The sequence below is a fragment of the Eleutherodactylus coqui genome, chromosome 6 (genome assembly GCF_035609145.1).
Source record: "Eleutherodactylus coqui strain aEleCoq1 chromosome 6, aEleCoq1.hap1, whole genome shotgun sequence".
Lineage (NCBI taxonomy): Eukaryota > Metazoa > Chordata > Amphibia > Anura > Eleutherodactylidae > Eleutherodactylus > Eleutherodactylus coqui.
Window position 1 is genome coordinate 192,146,542 of NC_089842.1, and position 20,651 is coordinate 192,167,192.

Consider the following 20,651-nt stretch of genomic DNA (forward strand, 5'->3'; position numbering starts at 1 on the left):
GGCAGGTACAACTCCATATTGTGAAGTCCCTGTGGACCGACAGCATGGGTGGCTCCCTGGAACCCACCGGCGGTACATAAATATATCCCATTGCATTGCCCATCACAGCTGAGGTAATGTCATGTTTAATGCAGGTGGGCTTCGGCCCACACTGCATGCCCCAGTCAGACTGGGGTTCTTTAGAAGTGGACACATGCAGTTACAACTCCCTGTGGACCCACAGCATGGGTGGCTCCCTGGAACCCACCGGCGGTACATAAATACATCCCATTGCAGTGCCCAACACAGCTGATGTAACGTCAGCTGTAATGCAGGTGGGCTAAAAATTAATTTGATTACACTGTAGGCGAGGGCCCCAAAAAATTGGTGTACCAACAGTACTAATGTACCTGAGAAAAATTGCCCATGCCCAACCAAGAGGGCAGGTGAAACCCATTAATCACTTTGGTTAATGTGGCTTAATTGGTAACTAGGCCTGGAGGTAGCCCAGTTAAAATAAAAATTGGTTCAGGTGAAAGTTTCAACGCTTTAATGAGCATTGAAACGTCTAAAAATTGTTTAGAAAAATTATATGACTGAGCCTTGTGGGCCTAAGAAAAATTGCCCGTTCGGCGTGATTACGTGAGGTTTCAGGAGGAGGAGCAGGAGGAGGAGGAGGAATATTATACACAGATTGATGAAGCAAAAAGGTCCCCGTTTTTGATGGGGATAGAGAACGATGCTTCCATCCGCGGGTGCAGCCTACGTATTGCTTAGGTATCGCTGCTGTCCGCTGGTGGAGAAGAGAAGTCTGGGGAAATCCAGGCTTTGTTCATCTTGATGAGTGTAAGCCTGTCGGCACTGTCGGTTGACAGGCGGCTACGCTTATCTGTGATGATTCCCCCAGCCGCACTAAACACCCTCTCTGACAAGACGCTAGCCGCAGGACAAGCAAGCACCTCCAGGGCATAGAGCGCGAGTTCAGGCCACGTGTCCAGCTTCGACACCCAGTAGTTGTAGGGGGCAGAGGCGTCACGGAGGACGGTCGTGCGATCGGCTACGTACTCCCTCACCATCCTTTTACAGTGCTCCCGCCGACTCAGCCTTGACTGGGGAGCGGTGACACAGTCTTGCTGGGGAGCCATAAAGCTGTCAAGGGCCTTAGAGAGTGTTGCCCTACCTGTGCTGTACATGCTGCCTGATCTCTGCGCCTCCCCTGCTACCTGGCCCTCGTAACTGCGCCTTCGGCCACTAGCGCTGGTATCCAAGGAGGCGGCAGCATCAACGGTGTAGAGATTATAAAAAAAGGGTTTTATTGCTCCATAAAATGGAGACGTTTTGACTTAATCTAAGTCTTTTTCAAGCCTTTTTCAGGCTTGAAAAAGACTTAGATTAAGTCGAAACGTCGCCATTTTATGGAGCAATAAAACCCTTTTTTTATAATCTCTACACCGTTGATGCTGCCGCCTCCTTGGATACCATTGCATTTATTTGGGGTTTGGTTCATGACCCCACAGGTGGCTTGGCATATACAGACTGGAACCTCTGCACTGAAGTGCATGTGTTAGGTGTGCTGCGGGACTTTCCTATTTCTACTGATTCGGCCACTAGCGCTGTCGGATGGGAATTTTACCATCAGTTTGTCCGCCAGGGTCCTGTGGTATAGCATCACTCTCGAACCCCTTTCCTCTTCAGGTATGAGAGTGGAAAGGTTCTCCTTATACCGTGGGTCAAGCAGTGCGTACACCCAGTAATCCGTAGTGGCCAGATTGCGTGTAACGCGAGGGTCACGAGAAAGGCATCCTAACATGAAGTCAGCCATGTGTGCCATGGTACCTGTACGCAACACATGGCTGTCCTCACTAGGAAGATCACTTTCAGGATCCTCCTCCTCCTCCTCAGGCCATACACGCTGAAAGGATGACAGGCAAGCAGCATGTGTACCCTCAGCAGTGGGCCAAGCTGTCTCTTCCCCCTCCTCCTACTCCTCACCGCGCTGAGATATAGACAGGAGGGTGCTCTGACTATCCAGTGACATACTGTCTTCCCCCGGCTCTGTTTCTGAGCGCAAAGCGTCTGCCTTTATGCTTTGCAGGGAACTTCTCAAGATGCATAGCAGAGGAATGGTGACGCTAATGATTGCAGCATCGCCGCTCACCCCCTGGGTAGACTCCTCAAACTTTCCATGGACCTGGCAGATGTCTGCCAACCAGGCCCACTCTTCTGAAAAGAATTGAGGAGGCTGACTCCCACTGCGCCGCCCATGTTGGAGTTGGTATTCCACTATAGCTCTACGCTGCTCATAGAGCCTGGCCAACATGTGGAGCGTAGATTTCCACCGTGTGGGCACGTCGCACAGCAGTCGGTGCACTGGCAGATTAAACCGATGTTGCAGGGTGCGCAGGGTGGCAACGTCCGTGTGGGACTTGCGGAAATGTGCGCAGAGCCGGCGCACCTTTCCGAGCAGGTCTGACAAGCGTGGGTAGCTTTTCAGAAAGCGCTGAACCACCAAATTAAAGACGTGGGCCAGGCATGGCACGTGCGTGAGGCTGCCGAGCTGCAGAGCCGCCACCAGGTTACGGCCGTTGTCACACACGACCATGCCCGGTTGGAGGCTCAGCGGCGCAAGCCAGCGGTCGGTCTGCTCTGTCAGACCCTGCAGCAGTTCGTGGGCCGTGTGCCTCTTATCTCCTAAGCTGAGTAGTTTCAGCATGGCCTGCTGACGCTTGCCCACCGCTGTGTTGCCACGCCGCGCGACACCGACTGCTGGCGACGTGCTGCTGCTGCTGACACATCTTGATTGTGAGACAGAGGTTGCGTTGGAGGAGGAGGAGGGTGCTTTAGTGGAGGAAGCATACACCGCCGCAGTTACCAGCACCGAGCTGGGGCCCACAATTCTGGGGGTGGGTAGGACGTGAGCGGTCCCAGGCTCTGACTCTGTCCCAGCCTCCACTAAATTCACCCAATGTGCCGTCAGGGAGATATAGTGGCCCTGCACGCCTGTGCTTGTCCACGTGTCTGTTGTTAAGTGGACCTTGGCAGTAACCGCGTTGGTGAGGGCGCGTACAATGTTGCGGGAGACGTTGTCGTGCAGGGCTGGGACGGCACATCGGGAAAAGTAGTGGCGACTGGGAACTGGGTAGCGCGGGGCCGCCGCCGCCATCATACTTTTGAAGGATTCTGTTTCCACAACCCTATACGGCAGCATCTCCAGGCTGATAAATTTGGCTATGTGCACGTTTAACGCTTGAGCGTGCAGGTGCGTGGCGGCGTACTTGCGCTTGCGCTCAAACACTTGCGCTAGCGACGGCTGGACGGTGCGCTGAGAGACATTGGTGGATGGGGCCGAGGACAGCGGAGGTGAGGGTGTGGGTGCAGGCCAGGAGACGGTAGTGTCTGTGTCCTCAGAGCGGGGTTGGATCTCAGTGGCAGGTTGGGGCACAGGGGGGGAGGCAGCGGTGCAAACCGGAGGCGGTGAACGGCCTTCGTCCCACCTTGTGGGGTGCTTGGCCATCATATGTCTGCGCATGCTGGTGGTGGTGAGGCTGGTGGTGGTGGCTCCCCGGCTGATCTTGGCGCGACACAGGTTGCACACCACTGTTCGTCGGTCGTCTGCACTCTCAGTGAAAAACTGCCAGACCTTTGAGCACCTCGGCCTCTGCAGGGTGGCATGGCGCGAGGGGGCGCTTTGGGAAACAGTTGGTGGATTATTCGGTCTGGCTCTGCCTCTACCCCTGGACACCGCACTGCCTCTTGCAACCTGCCCTGCTGCTGCCCTTGCCTCCCCCTCTGAAGACCTGTCCTCAGTAGGCGTAGCAAACCCGGTGGGGTCAGTCACCTCATCGTCCTGCTGCTCTTCCTCCGAATCCTCTGTGCGCTCCTCCCTCGGACTTACTGCCCTTACTACTACCTCACCGATAGACAACTGTGTCTCAACATCATCGTCCTCCTCACCCACTGAAAGGTCTTGAGACAGTTGGCAGAAGTTCCCAGCCTCATCCCCCGGACCCCGGGAACTTTCCAATGGTTGGGCATCAGTCACGATAAACTCCTCTGGTGGGAGAGGAACCACTGCTGCCCAATCTGAGCAGGGGCCCGAGAACAGTTCCTGGGAGTCTGCCCGCTCCTCAGAATGTCTCATTGTAATGGAGTGAGGAGGCTGGGAGGAAGGAGGAGCAGCTGCCAGAGGATTCTGAGTTGCAGCAGTGGACGGCGCAGAACTGTGGGTGGACGATAGATTGCTGGAAGCACTTTCTGCCATTCACAACAGGACCTGCTCACACTGCTCATTTTCTAATAAAGGTCTACCGCGTGGACCCATTAATTGTGCGATGAATGTGGGGACGCCAGAAACGTGCCTCTCTCCTAATCCCACAGCAGTCGGCTGCGATACACCTGGATCAGGAGCTCGGCCTGTGCCCACACCCTGACTTGGGCCTCCGCGTCCTCGGCCGCGTCCACGTCCTCTAGGCCTACCCCTACCCATCAGCATGCTGTATTACCAGTAATGCAGAAACAGAACGCTGTAATTAAATGTGCCGCTTATTGGCCTGTGGTTGGAGGCTGACTTCGCTTACGGAACGCCAGGAAATAATTTTGCGCAAGCCTGCTGTAACACTTAGCTGGCTGCGTATGAATTTGGAGAACTACTACACCCAGCACAGACCCAGAACACTGAGGACACTCACAGGCAGCCCAAATAGATTTTTTTCCACAAATTTTTTTGCAAAGGCCCACTGCCTATATTCAATCAATATGTCTTCTGTCCCTGCCTAAGCGCTTCTGGCCCTAGGGTATGTCACAGAACTGCAGAGTGTTGCACTGTGAACTGCAATACAGCGGTGATTTCAGAGCCCAGACAGAGCCAGGAAATAATTTTGTGCAAGCCTGCTGTAACACTTAGCTGGCTGCGTATGAATTTGGAGAACTACTACACCCAGCACAGACCCAGAACACTGAGGACACTCACAGACAGCCCAAATAGATTTTTTTCCACAAATTTTTTTGCAAAGGCCCACAGCCTATATTCAATCAATATGTCTTCTGTCCCTGCCTAATCGCTTCTGTCCCTGGAGTATTACTGCAGGGCGCAATGCTCTGCACGGCCGATATACCAAAAAAAAAAAATGTGCAACACTGCTAAAAGCAGCCTCAACAGTACTGCACACGGTTAGATGTGGCCCTAAGAAGGACCGTTGGGGTTCTTGAAGCCTAAAATACTCCTAGCACTCTCCCTATAGCAGCTCCGGCACCAACAACACTTTCCCTCCTCTATGTCAGAACACATCTGTGGCGAGCCGCAGGAGGGGCCGATTTTTATACTCAGGTGACACCTGATCTCGCCAGCCACTCACTGCAGGGGGGTGGTATAGGGCTTGAACGTCGCAGGGGGAAGTTGTAATGCCTTCCCTGTCTTTCAATTGGCCAGAAAAGCGCGCTAACGTCTCAGAGATGAAAGTGAAAGTAACCCGAACATCGCGTGGTACTCGTTACGAGTAACGAGCATCTCGAACACGCTAATACTCGAACGAGTATCAAGCTCGGACGAGTACGTTCGCTCATCTCTAATCGCGACCCTTTAACCATTACCTCAAGCGGTTCAGTTTCTGCCAGCTGAATTGGCACTTCTGAAACCCCTTGCACCGATTACCACTAGACAATCAGGCTGGTATTCTATTTCAAATAGATCATAACCTTGTTGCAAGAAGGAAAAAGAAAATTCTTTAAAAATTTAAAAATAGCTGACCTGCAATACCTAGATCAACTATATCTCCCCCCCCCCCCTTTGAACTAGGGTACTTAATTGGAAGAGTAACCGAGTTCAAGGTAGTAGAAGAATGACAAGAGCACATTGTAGCTGGATTTGACGGGCCAGAAATAAGTGCTTGGGTTGCACTTGCGTGTATATGCTCCGGTGTCATGGGGGGGGGGGGTGAGGACCACTAGGGGGGGTTAGATCAATACCAACTCCGAAGATTTGTTAACCATTGCCTGTACTGCTGCCACCGCACAAACACATGAGGGAGCTCCTCGAGCCACTGGATACAGCTTCATGGAGTAGTATCCAGGTGGCCGTGGTTGTCCTCCGTGCCTTTGTGTCAATACTGTCGTCCCCTGGCCAGAAAATTCAGTACAGAAAAGAATAAAGGATAAAGTGTAAAAGGGTGAAAAATGAGCTTCAGGGGTGAGAGAGAGAAAAGAATGATTGAAAGACAGTCATAGAGTAGTTGCATAAGAGCGGAAACAGAGTGGACCCATGGCCGGCAGTATGAAAACAAGGCCCAGAAAGGTGCGGAGTTTGGCAGCAGGTGTAAGTACAGGTATGGTTGTTTGCGCGTTTCTTCTATAGAACATTCTCTCAGAAACAGTATAATTGTGGCTTGTTGGCAGGCTTCCAAATTATCAGCACACAGCGCCTACATCACACATTTTACATTCATTACAGTCTGAACACGGGTCATTTACTCTCATCCGTTCATGCGGGTCAAGTCTCATTCAAATGTTAGTAAGAGTTCACACAGGACGTAACGCGTATGATGCAACTGTCCTCATCTTGCAAACAAATGCATTCAATCACACCCACCTCCCCCTGGAATCAGTCAAACTTTAACTGTTTGTCCAAAAAAGAAAAAAGGAACACACATTTTGCAATCATGCACACATCCAACCAATCACGGAACTGACATTTACATAAAAAGCAAAAATATACTTTGAAATCCCTATATATATATATTCTATTTTTAAAACCACATAATTCACATAATATATTCAACGTCTGTCTTTCTTCTATGACTTTGAATTTTTATATCTCTATGGAACAGAACAATAACTAAGATTTTTGGAAAACAGCCAGAACATCCAGACTCGAAACAACACCAATCATTATCAACAACAAGAGGTATATTTCTCTGCACAGACTATCAAACCCGGACGGCAGAGGAATAGTTAAACACATAAAAAAAGGGCAAAGAAGACTAAGACGTATAACAAAGATTAGATTACATAACATGAAGACAAACCATATTGGTTATTTGACACATAATTATCCACAGATTCTGCATGAACTTGCTTTATGTCCCAAAGGAACACAAACTATAAAAGAATTCCCTTTCTCTGATAACTGCCGTATCTACACGTGCCTCAATCCATTTATCTAACATACTTTATCCAACCTTTGCTTATCTCTGAATCTTTTCCCAAACTTGTTGGTCTAAGATTCCCAAAATTCTAACCTGCTTTTCTCTCCCCACGGCTAACTTGCTTTCTCCCGTACTATTGCCAGAACTCATAGTTAAAGGTTCCCGCCGTTTTACCTATCTGTTTCTATATTTTATAGGCTTGCCTACAGATGTCCTTCCCTTCCCCCAATCTTATTATCTCAATGGGTGTCAGGAAAGTCTGAGACCCCATTCTAGCTATGGACTTACTTCTCGATTTACCACTATTATCCCTACTGCCGAGTCCGCAACTGGCAGGATACTATGGACTTTTCAGTCCCTTCTGCCTACGTCCGCAACGGGGCAGGATATTTGAGGGCCCTCCTGCCAAGTATTGGCAGGATATTTCTTCTTCTGCAAGTCCGCAACTGTCAGAAATACTTTTGGACTTTTCAGTCTCTTCTGCCACGTTCGCAACGGGCAGGATATTCGCAATCTATATTACGAATATATTACTACTATACTTACGGGGATAGAGGAAGGACCATGGCTTGCCTTAATGGGCGGCTTTTAGTAATCTTATTACAAATTACAGCTAACATTATGAGTCCGGCAAAAAAAAACAATAATTTCTACAGCACACAGCAGACAGCATGGCAATATACACAAGGGTTCTTCCGTCTAGCACGGTTACTAAGAACACCGTAAATAACAGGCAGAAGCGTCCTATAAACATGCAGCAACTAACCGTCTGTCGACACGTGACTTGAAGTCCGGGGAACCCAGATCTTAGAGTGGTAAGTCAAGGGCTTACCTTACACCGGTGTTTTGTAGATCTGGGGTCCCATGGCCTCTAGTCCGGCTGGTCGGCAGGCAGGGTCATCAGGTATCGGCTGCAGGTAAGGAGTTACCTTCTGCCCCAGGTTGGAGTGACAAGTATTGTTAGGGGGGTCACAAGGGGACCTGTCAGCTGATGCTGTCTGCTTCCCAATCAGTTGAACATGCGAGTATACTCGGAGGAGATCAATGGACAACACCGTATGTGCTAACCAAAGAAATGCCTGTTTAATGTACAATGTATTCAATCTTTATACATTTCTACGAAGCAAGTGGCTTTATGCCAGATACAATTAAAATTAATAAGCGCACATATATTGATTTAAAACATCTCAGCCTCTTATCAGTATGTCCTCCTCAGGTGGGTGTTAATCGGGAGGTACATTCCTATGAGCTTGTTAGTAAGTTTCAACTAGAAATTATTTACAGATAAGAACAGCACAGAACCCTTGTGATATTCCAATTAATATTTCCAGGTGGATTATTCAGACTGAGATCTAACATATTTCTAGGTGAAAGTTGAAAACCATACAGATATATATGTGTATTATAGCAGACAAGCAAAGAGACAAAATGGAGTCTCTGTAGTCTATTTTTAAAGCGTCAGCCCTTACACGTATAAGCTTAAACCTTTAGCAGAAGAAGACGCAAATTATAAACACATAAGTATTCTGTGAAATACACTTATCATTCTCTATTTAAAGGCATAAACCTGAATTATTCCCCCACAATCCTGACCTAAACTGGGCTGTGGATTGCTCTCCTTGCCTTGTGAATCAGGCTGTTATATCACCAAAAGGATTTCAGTGGTCTTCAGTTGCTGCTGTTTGAATTATCTTATTTACTGCAGGAAATGCCGGGTGATTTTCTGTTCATTAACTTCTATAGAGTTTAACAGAAAAGTTAATGAATTGCAACTTTTACTGACTGATGCATTGCAGTCAGACAGCATATTGCTCATTAAATGGAACAATAAGTCCTGAACATATTGCTCTTTCTCAGGCTGCCACTTCTTGGTAGACACAAAGCAAGGTGTGCTGCCACATTTGCCCCCTGTGTTACAAGCCACAGATGCCTCCTAAAGTGCTAGCCACAGATGCCTCACCAGTGCCTACAATAGATGTCCTCTGCAGTGCACGCATCAGATGGAACCTCTACAGTGCCAGCTAGTGTTGAGTGAAGACAACCTGTAGAACCCTGTTTCGGTTGAACTTTGCTAAAAGTTCAGTTTGGCATGAACCTGAACCAAGCTTTTAGCAAAGTTCTACACAAAACAGGGTTCTACTGGTTCAGTTCGCTCAACAGTAGTCCTGAAAATTGGTGTGTAACACGAAGAGCTATAAAAGCCCTGCATAACACTCTAAGAGCGCCTTCACACTGGCAATGAAATCGCACGATTTCCCAGTGCTGCGAGCCTCCTGAAAGCACTGCCTCTCATTGGCTGAGTGCTGTGACCAATCAGAAGCAGCGTTCAACCATTCATTGAATAACAGCTGAGCGCTGCCGCTGATTGGTCACACAGCTCAGCCAATCAGAGGCAGTGTTTTCAGGTGGGGATTTTTCAATTCCTGTCCAAAAGAGACGCTGAAGAAGAGTGTCGGGGACCTACTAGAAGACGCACCGGAGATGACAGCGCTTCCAATTTGACTTTTTTTTTTCTACAGTTAGGGATTATTTTTGGGGTAGGGCTTATATTTCAAAATCCTCACCACGCGGAGTCCCCAGTCACTGTAGTGGCAGAGGATCATGCTCATCGCCCATTGATTTCAATGGGGCTGGCGATGCTGTTGCTGGCCACATTGACATCAATGGGAGAAGACCACTATCTCCTGCTGTGGCTGTGACAGCCACAGCAGGAGATTCCTTTAGCTCTGCTGGGATGGGAGGCTGTTTCCCTGCGAAAACGCCTCGCATCCAGGGCTTCAGAAGAATTGCGAGAGCAAAATCGGGGCGTCAATCACATTCTGATATCACTCTCGCCAGTGTGCAGGAGCCCTAAGGCTTCATTCACATGAGCGCATATAAGTTGAGTTTTTACGGCCGTCCAGATATGCGACCATTTGAGGCATTGGTTTCCAATGCATTCGTTCACACAAGTGAATATAAAGCGCATAAAAAGGTTGCATCATAAAAGGAAAAAATTGAACATACGCGAGCGAAATACGGCAGTGGCAAATATACGGTGGATAAAAAGATATTGGAACTATCTTCTGACCGATATATGCTGGCGGCTCCTATGGGAGCTGGGGGAAAAAAGTGAGGGGGAGGCATTTTAGCAGCGTCCAACGCTGCAAAAAGCTTACAGGTGCCTCTATATAGGCATTTGAAGGCATCTCGAGGATTTTTGCAGAGCAAGGGTTTCCCGGAGTGTGACGTATTTTTTTAAGATAAAAAAGGCACTACAGGTCGTTTGGGCGAGAAAACGCTGGGTATGATTGCGGAAAATGGCTGTTCGTGGAATTTAACGCCGCGGCCCAGAGAACGCAAAAGCGTAAACGCTCATGTGAAAGAGCCCTAAGTGTTATACAGGGCTTTCATGGCTCTAAGACAGTGCTATTCACCAGTTGTAGGGGTTTTGGTGAACTCCTGATTCCGTTTGAACGTATTCGGATCAAACTAAACTTTTTGCAAAAGTTCAGCAAACTGGTTGAACCACGCTTTTCGCTCATCATTAGGGCGAGGTATTGATATAAGACACATATCTGTTCTAATACCTGATACGTATTCCCTCCCAGGTGTCTGTCATAGATGTTCTCTGTCATGCAAGCCACATATGCCACTTATAGTAGCAGCCAGATTTGCACTCTGTATTGTCTGCCATAAATGCCCGAAATTCATTCACAGATATGCTCATGAACAGAGCTCATAATTATATCTTGCACCATTATCACATTATCTCCCTGCAACTGATGCACTCCCATCTGTATATTAGTAACACTAGTAGCATGCACACACATCTGCTGTAGTAGTATGCAGTCACATCTGTATGTCAGTGTGTGTATTAGTGTGCACACATCTGCACATCAGTCGTAGTAGTACGCACTCACATCTGCACATCAGTACTAGTGAGTGCTCACATCTACATATTATTAGTAGTAGCCAGCACTTACATCTGCATATTCAAAGTAATCTTGAGCACTCATATCTGCATGGAAGCAGTAGTAGCGGTGAACATTCACATATGCGTGTCAGTAGTAGTAGTAGTAGTAGTGAGCACTCACATCTACACATTTGTGGAAGTGAGCATTTACATCTGTATGTCAATAGTAGTAGTAGTAAACATTCACATATGTTTGTCAGTAATAGTGAGCACGCATGTCTGCATGTCAGTAGCAATAGTGGTGCGCTTGCCCATCTGCACATCAGTAGTAATAGTAGGGTGCTGTCCCATGTGCACGTCAGTAGTAATAGTGTGCTCTGCCATCTGCACGTCAGTAGTAACAGTAATGCGCTCTCACATCTGCACGTCAGTAGTAACAGTAATGCGCTCTCACATCTGCACGTCAGTAGTAACAATAATGCGCTCTCACATCTGCATGTCAGTAGTAACAGTAATGCGCTCTCACATCTACACGTCAGTAGTAACAGTAGTGCGGTCTCACATTTGCATGTTAGTAGTAACAGTAGTGCGGTCTCACATTTGCATGTTAGTAGTAACAGTAGTGTGCTCTCACATCTGCACGTCCGTAGTAATAGTAGGGTGCTGTCCCATGTGCACGTAAGTAGTAATAGTAGTGCGCTCACATCTGCACATCAGTAGTAACAGTAGTGCTCTCTCACATCCGCACGTCAGTAGTAACAGTGTGCACTCTCACATCTGCATGTTAGTAGTAATAGTAGTGCTCTCTCACGTCTGCACGTCAGTAGTAACAGTAGTGCGCTCTCACATCTGCACGTCAGTAGTAATAGTAGTGCTCTCTCACATCTGCATGTTAGTAGTAACAGTAGTGCTCTCTCACATCTGCACATCAGTAATAATAGTAGTGCGCTCTCACATCTGCATGTCAGTAGTAATAGTAGTGCGCTCTCACATCTGCATGTTAGTAGTAACAGTAGTGCTCTCTCACATCTGCATGTTAGTAGTAACAGTAGTGCGCTCTCACGTCTGCACGTGAGTAGTAATAGTAGTGTGCTCTCACGTCTGCACAGCAGTAGAAATAGTAGTGCGCTCTCACATCTGCATGTCAGTAGTAATAGTTCTACGCTGTCCCATCTGCATGTCAGTAGTAATAGCTCATCAGCAGTAATAGTAGTGCGCTCTCACATCTGCATGTCAGTAGTAATAGTGCTGCGCTGTCCCATCTGCATGTCAGTAGTAATAGTAGTGCGCTCTCACATCTGCATGTTAGTAGTAACAGTAGTGCTCTCTCACATCTGCATATTAGTAGTAACAGTATTGCGCTATCATATCTGCTCATCAGCATGTTACATCAATAGTGTGCAGGGCCCAGGAAAACAGGCGGCCATTAATAAATGGAGCTTACCTACCAATGAATTACATTAGCTTGATGCCCAGCAGTCCTGGCATCATTTACAAGGTGCTGCTTTATCCTGATGTGATGCCCTGTAATGGGCCCCACACACTATATAATGAAGGGGTGATAGTGTAACCCCTGCCCTCCCCGTGCAGACACTGAGCCTGGCACTGCCACCTTGGTGCCCGGTAAGTGTAGAGTAGCAGTGGGGTTAATGTGGAGGCTCGGTGTGTGGGAGGAGTGCGCTGTGAGGGCGGCACACAGGAGCTCGTTCAACTTGTGAGAAGTAGCAGGAAGAGCAGAAGTGTGCCGTCCTCCTGGTGCCAGGCAGGAGCTGCGGAGAATGTGTGTGGCACGGGGCACAGGTGCGGGCAGAGCTGTGTGCGGGGAGGAGGGCCGGGGAGGAGACCACTGAGCGGCCCCATTCCAGCATGGGATACAGGAGCAGTGCGGGCACAGAGCAGCTCACACAGCACAGCCGCATCATGGGCACCATCGGCAAGAAGAAGGGCATGCAGTAAGTCAACTGGGGATTACACATCTTATACATGTAGTCATGTCCCTGCTGCGCACTATCACACATGTATATATGACTGTACACATATAATACATGCAGTCATATCCTTGCTGTGTATTATCACACCTTTATATTACATATGTATATATAAATGCACATATATAATACATGCAGTGATGTCCCTGCTGTGTATTATCACACCTTTATATTACACATGTATACATGACTGTACATATATAATACATGTAGTGATGTCCTTGCTTTATATTATGAGACCTTTATATTACAAACGTTACTGTACATATATACATGTAATGATTTCTCTGCAGTGTATTATGAGACCTTTATATAAACATATTACTGTACATATATTATACATGTAATGATGTCACTGCTATCCTTTATATTAGACATATGTTATTGTACATACAGTATACATGTAGGGATCACCCCACTGTGTATTATAGCACCTTTGTATCATACATATATGTAAATGTACCTCTAGCTAGTATACATGGAGTTGTGTTACTGCTATATTCTGAGGCTTTTACATTTCATACAGTGGAGTCTACACACCCCTGTTAAAATGCCATGTTTTTGTCATGTTAAAAAATCTTACAATTTTTACCCACCCTTTCTAGCAAAAATTTTCCAAATCTGTCAGATTGTGAGGGTATCTCCTGCGTAGCGCCCTCTTCAGGTCAACCCACAGATCTTCTATGGGATTTAGGTCTGGGCTCTGGCTGGGCCATTCCAAACTTTGATCTTCTTCTGGCGAAGGAGGTATGCTTTGTGTGGTTGTCGTGCTGAAAGGTGACATTCCTCCTCATCTTTAGCCGAGGCCTGAAGGTTTTGTGCCAAAATGGACTGATATTTCAAACTGTTCTTAATTCCCTCCACCGTAACTAAAGCCCCAGTTCCAGCAGCAGAATTACAGCCCCAAAGCATAATGCTGCCTCCAGCATCTGCACTGTGGGTATGGTGGTCTTCTGTTGATGCGCAGTGTTGGCTTTGTGCCAAACATACCTTTTTGGAATTATCGACAAAAAGTCCAACCTTGGTCTCATCAGACATAACATTTTCTCCACATACGTCTGGCAGACTTGATGAAGGTTTTGGCAAAACATAGCCAGGATTGGATGTTTTCGTTGTTAGAAAAGGCTTCCGTCTTGCCCCCCTCCCAAACAGCCCAGACATATGAGGAATACAGGAGATGGTTGTCACTTGCACTACACAAGCGGTACTTGCTAGTAATTCCTGCAGCTCCTTTAATGCTGCTGTAGGCCTCTTGGCAGCCTCCCGGGCCAATTTTCTTCTAGTCTGTTCATCAGTTTTTGAGGGACATCCAGTTCTTGGTAATATAACTGTTGTGCCAAATTGAATCCACTTCTCGATGACGTCTTCACTGTGTTTCATGTTATATGTAATGCCTTGGAATTATTTTGGTACCCCTCTGACTGACACCTTCCAACAATCAGATCCTTTTGATGTGCTGTAAGCGCTTTACGGCTTTTGCTGAAAAATGCAACTAAGAAAATGTCAGGAAAATCTCCTAGAAGAGCTGAACTTTATATGGGGTCAATCAGAATCACTATAAATAATGGCAGCGGAGTACTGACTACTATTCAACATGAGCTTAAATGTGATTGGCTAATTCTGTACTCAACCACATGCTCAAATATAAGAAGAGGGTGTTCACACTTAACAAAACTAAAATAATGTGGTTGTGTATTTTTTTACCCTAAATGATTTCAGTTTGTTTTCCAATGGAATTGTACAGATAACGGGTCACATAGACGGTGGAAACGAATCGGAAATTATTCATTTTTGTCTGCTTTTTGAATATGACAAAAACCTCTGTGAACTTACTCTAAATACAGGAATATAGACTTGTTTGTGCATGTCAGCTCTACATGATACATATCAAGCCATGTCCACAGTTGATGCTTTGGACACCAGGTGAAATAACATAGGTTCATACTGAGGGTTGATGGGTGCCACCTAGAGCCGGTTTATAAATGTTGAGGGTATTGCACTAACAATACTGGCATACAGAGCACAATGAAGAGTAGGTAGTGACCTTTATTATAGCTTGTGTCTATTTGGTCTGCTTTCAATGATAAGGATTTAGCTTCTGTTGCCTTTCCTGGTAGAATTCCCCCTGGAATTGTGTTACGAACAGGATGTGAGTTAGGTCTACCATTGTATCCTTCGGCTCGGCCTCACATCCCCAGAGGCTCTATCTACTACAGATTACGGCCCTCCAGAAGAACGTTGTTCCATTGAATGCTGAATCTGATTCTGTTGGGAGGTGTTATGTTGTTGTTGGGTTTGTGTTGGGTGTTACTACTTATTATTGTAATACCAGTTTTGCCTTCATAGATTTTAGAGACATAATAATCATCATCATCATCTTTATTTGTATACCGCCAACTTATTGCACAGCACTTTTGAGGCACAAGGAGAACTCAAACAATATGAAAATTACAAAAGTTAAGGCCCATTTAGATACAAGGATTCGCTCAAAAGCTATCTTTTGAGTTATAATCGTTGCGTGTAAATGTGCCCATCTTTCAGTTTTCTGCTGAACGATGGATTTCAGTTTGGCATGAAATCCGTTGTTCAGCATAACAGCTGATAGGACGGACCGCACGCTGTGTTCTGCCCAAGGAGCGCTGATAACAGCTGATTACATTGTTTCAGCTGTCAGCCCACCGGCAGAACAAAGGGGATGTATTCAGCGAACAGCAGGTGGTTTGTTCCCTGAATACAGCTCCCAGCGGCTTACAAGCTACTAATTAGTACCAAGTAGTAGTTTTATGCAAAATGATCGTTCAAAAGCCATCTTTTGAGCGATCATCTTTGTGCCTAAATGGGCCTTTACATATGACATACAATTATATGGAAACAAAGCGGATGGGGTGATATAGAAGGTATAGGGGGAGGAGGTGGAGCAAGAAGGAGCACAGCAATCCAACGAGAACATGTGATATACAGTTTTTAGGACACAAACGGGGTGTGGGTAGTGCAGGAGGTACGGGGCAGGAAGTGTACCTAACAGGCAAAAGTGGAAAGCTATAGGGAGGGGCAGGGGGCATATTGTGGGGGTGGGAGACTAGATCAGGAGATTTGTTAAGCTTCTTTGAAGAGGTGCATCCTTAAGGTGCGTCTGAAGTTCCGTACGTTGGGTATTGTCCGGATGTTTTGGGGTAGAGCGTTCCAGGTGGATCGGTGATGCTCTAGAGAAGTCCTGGAGACGAGCATGTGAGGTTCGGATTAGAGGGGTGTTTAGTCTGAGTGTGTTAGCGGAATGGAGTGAGCGGGCTGGGTGATGTATTGACAGGGGGAAGCGATGTACAGTTGTGCGGCGCCATGGAGAGCTTTGTGGGTGAGGGTGATGAGTTTAAATTGAGTTCTGTAGTAGATGGGTAGCCAGTGCAGCAACTGGCGTAGCGCAGACGCATCCGAGTAGCCGCTGGATAGAAAGATGATTCTAGCTTGATATATAAGAACTGTAGTACTTGTATGTTTTGCTTTCCAAGACCTGCATCACCCCAATGTATTTGTACAGCATTATGCACGCACATTACGCAGTGAATAGAACCCATTGAATTCAATGGGTACGTTCACATAAGCGTTTTTTGTTTGCACAAAAATATGCAGCATGCTCCATATTCTTGTGCATGTGCACACGCCAGTACCGATTTCCCTTGAAAATAAGCCCTACCATGATAATAGGTCCTACCCCTATTTTTGGATGGGGCTTGAAATATAAGCCCTCCTCTGAAAATAAGCCCCAGCAAATTGAAAAAAACCCCCAAAACATCAATACTTACCTAGCCGGCGGCGTCTGCTGTGTCCTCTGCATTGACACAGAACTCTCCTTCTGGTGACGGGGCTTTGAATACCCCGCCTTCAGCAAGCGAGTGCTGTGATTGGATTGAGCGCCAGCCAATCAGAACTGGCATTCTGAATGACATCACTGAATGGCTGTGATTGGCTCATCGAGCGCCGGCTCTGATTGGCTGAGATTAGCAGCTCCAGGGACCCAGACGCCGTGGACCAGGTGAGTATGCGACATCCCCTACCACCACCCCTCGAAAATAAGACACTGTGCCTCTTTTGGGGCAAAACTAATATAAGACAGTGTCTTTTTTTCTGGGAAACATGGTAGCACATATTGAACTAATTAACTAAAGCCGGGCTCACATTCGATTCAAATTTAGGATTCCACGATTAGCGTTCGCACGTATGATCTGCGGTAAAATACGGGCATTGAAAGGCATATACTTTTGATTCTTTTCATTCACACGCACGAACTGCGAATTCCACAAGCGAAGAAAAATCGCAGCATGCTCTATATTACCACCAATTCCATGTGGATTGCCTTCATTGACATGGAGGCATCCGACCCACAGCCCATGCGCAATTAACATTGCAAAAACCCCTGTATTACGCGTGACCGCCTGCGAGCCGCCACGGTTATCCGCAGTACAGGTTAGGGCCATATGCAGGGTCACAGGCCAGGCTAACATCAGGAATCCGCTGTGGGCCTCCCACATGTGGAATCTGACCCGCACGTGTAAACCTGGCCTTAATTGACCATTTTAATGAATGTGAGCATGCAAAATGTGCACAATTTGCAAGCGCAAAACTTACACACCTGCAAATACGCACTGGCCATTGCGCAAATATGAAGCACAAATGCACACATAAATGTGCTTACGCCCAGGTGACACCAGCCTACGTCCAGATTCACATGAGTGTATGCATATTTGCGCTGCGTTTTTGCACATCTGGCATTGCATATTTGCGTGTTTAATAGCACTTTTCACTGTAGTTTTTGCACGTCGTGCACAGTTGTCCGCGGAAAAAAAAAAAACGCACCGATGCTTTTAGCCATTGAAATTGCCAACCGTTTCATGAGCTCAAAATGTTGCGTATCCCTGCGCAAATGTGCATGAAAATAGAGCATGTTGCGGTTTTTTTTTTGCATAACTGACTTGTGCACGCCAAATACGTGCATGTAAACGAACACATTGAAATCAGTGGGGTCTCTTTTCTGTGCATTACGCAAATACATTTTTTGTGCACAAATACATGCGCAAACACGCTCATATGAATCCGGTCTTACAGTGCCTCAACATGGAGCCACTATCGTTTAGATAGTTGTTCAGAAAAGTCGCTGTTTGTACGAACGACAATCCCTTGTTTGCTTTTACAGAGAGCGACGATTGTTCATTAGCAGTTTGCCGCCATATTGTTCATAGAAAGGATCGCAAGCTATTCAAATACGGATGGTTGTGACTTTACACCGGACGACTTTTGATCAACCAGCGACTATTTTTTAGGTTAGCTGTAACGAAACGACTAGTGAGCAGATTTTTCCTTCGTCACCCTGTTAGTCGCCGTGTTTACACTATTGCTTCCATTCGCTCGATTGAGCGACTATTCGGACGATAGTCGTCCCATGTAAAAGTACCATTACACTTAGTGGAGTCCTAACATATCACTCCACACACATCAAGTGTTGGATAAGGGGAGTGTAATGAGGAAACTAAGTGGTTGCTATGGGCAGCTGCTGAGTGGTTGCTATGGGCAGCTGCTCCAATCACGCTCCGGCTCTCATTTTTCAGAGGCCCTTTGGAAAATGTAAGAAGCTTCCTGATTGGCTGCCTGCCATCACACTAAGGGTCTCATGTTAAACACTGCTCCAGTAATACCTCATAGCATCCAGTGTCTACTGCAGGGCATCATCTCCCTGTGGATGAAATGTCATTCTGGCGGCAGCCACTGGACTACAAGGTCATGTGACATTACCTCATAAGGGAGGCAGCATCACTCCAGGTCTTGGATGCGGCCTAGTCCACAGAGGACTAAGGAGAACCTGGTCGAGGGACAGAATAATAATAATAATCTTTATTTGTATAGCACCAACTTATTCTGCAGAGCATCTCAACAATTAGTATATTAGGAAGTTATATTTTACTAAGGCTCTGTTCCCTCTAAATAAAAGCCCCAATGCTGGATCCTTCACACGACGGACACCAACAGCCCCTGGCAAACACTGTTGACTTCCAATGGCCGTGGTTCTGTCATGGTGTCCGTTTTTCTATGGGAAGAATAGTTCTACAACAGAGCGCTGACTGAACCTACTGATGTAAACGTGAACACAGCCTAAAACCACAACAAAAAGCCCTTGTGCGCACACCCAAAGGCGGTTTATGTCACAAGCAAAAAAGTGCTGCAAAACCCAAACCACAAGGGTGTATTCAGACAGTGCAGTTAAATCCACATCAGAAACAGCACCGGAAACGCTGCACACGGATTGTAACTGTACTGCCTGAATACACTGTATGGAAAGAATGGGCTTTATTTTTGTGTTGTGTGTCTCACAACAAACACAAAAGTTGTGCAATTTTATTATCTGTTTGAATGCACTCTAAAGCTACATTCACCCAGGTGAGCGCGATATCGGAATAAGAAACTCAGCACAATATTGCGCTTTGCAACATGCGGTTTTCATGATGATTAGAAGCGTTTTGATTTTAAAAAAGGGTCACATTTGTTCTGTTAAATTGTGGTCCTCATGCGCATGTTAGGATCGCTATTGTGTCCCACCAAGCGCAATGGGAAATATCACAACGCACTCGCATGCACATCACAGGGTATGCGAGTCCCATGTGATGGCTTTTAAGGCCGTATTGAAAACAATGGGCGAGGCATTCCGAGGAAACACCAAAAGATAGAACATTCTATGACTTTTTTCCTCACAGCATCGCTATCATAGCATCAATGTGACATTGAGGGTGAGCCCAGGGGAGACAGGTGATGGAGCGAGGAGCGGCGGAGGAAGCAAGAGGGGGCCCGGCTTCAGCGGCTACTGCAGCATGCCATCCTGGAGGGGGAGACCAGACATGCCACCCCGCCAGGGCGAGAGAGTGACAGGGTCGGCAGAACTGCAGATTGCAGTCTGATACAGTAAACAAGAATGAGCTAGCGGAAGTCCTAAAACATTGATATTTCAGTAGAGTAATCCAGTTCATACATCCCTGTGATATTCTACATAGATGGACTTTGAGCTACTGTATTAGCAAAATCACATTCTCAATTTAATCTATTATATTAGATCAAGACAATAAAAGTGCCTGTAGACTGGATATTGTTATCAGAATGTCTCCCTTCTGTAGGAGGAAGCAATTAAAGGGGTATTGCGAGACCAAAGTCAAATTCCAAAATAGTCATAAAACATCTGCCAGTGCTATAGTAAATCCATCCATTACATTTCCTCTACTTTTTCTGCTGTCCTCTTCATTCTGCAGCTGTGCACTTCCTGATCACAGACCTTCTGTGCTTCTCTACCACATCTCCCATAATTCTCTGAGCTGCCTGTTCACTCTGTAAACTCCTCCCACACACAGCTCATGAACACTAAAGGCCCATTTACACTGGACGATTATCGCTAAGAATTCGCTAATCGGCGATCGTTTTAGCGATAATTGGTGCGTTAAATAGGCGTGGGGCACCCACATTTCGGGCACTTTTAGGTGATCGTTAAGATCAAGCTCATCTAAAAATCATCACTCACTTTTATCAGTCGTTCTCCACGGGGGTGGGTGGGTGGAGACCAAAGAATCTGATCGCAGATAATAGCCTCTGGCTATTAGCCTGTGTTCAGTGAGGGCT

General features: G+C 46.6%; 1 protein-coding gene across 4 annotated transcripts in view; it reads left to right on the plus strand.

Annotated features, from left to right (window-relative positions):
- Window positions 1-20,651, plus strand: part of RASGRP1 (RAS guanyl releasing protein 1) — a 280,379-nt gene that overhangs the window by 185,421 nt on the left and 74,307 nt on the right. For 2 of the 4 annotated variants that reach the window (XM_066608514.1, XM_066608515.1), the window contains exon 1: window positions 12,731-12,965. The exons of 1 other annotated variant lie outside the window; for it this stretch is intronic. In XM_066608514.1, the coding sequence (XP_066464611.1) occupies window positions 12,880-12,965 (86 nt within the window). In that variant the 5' untranslated portion in view covers window positions 12,731-12,879. Of the gene's footprint in view, window positions 1-12,730; window positions 12,966-20,651 lie in introns of those variants that run through there. One more of the 4 variants, XM_066608517.1, reaches the window with a different exon arrangement.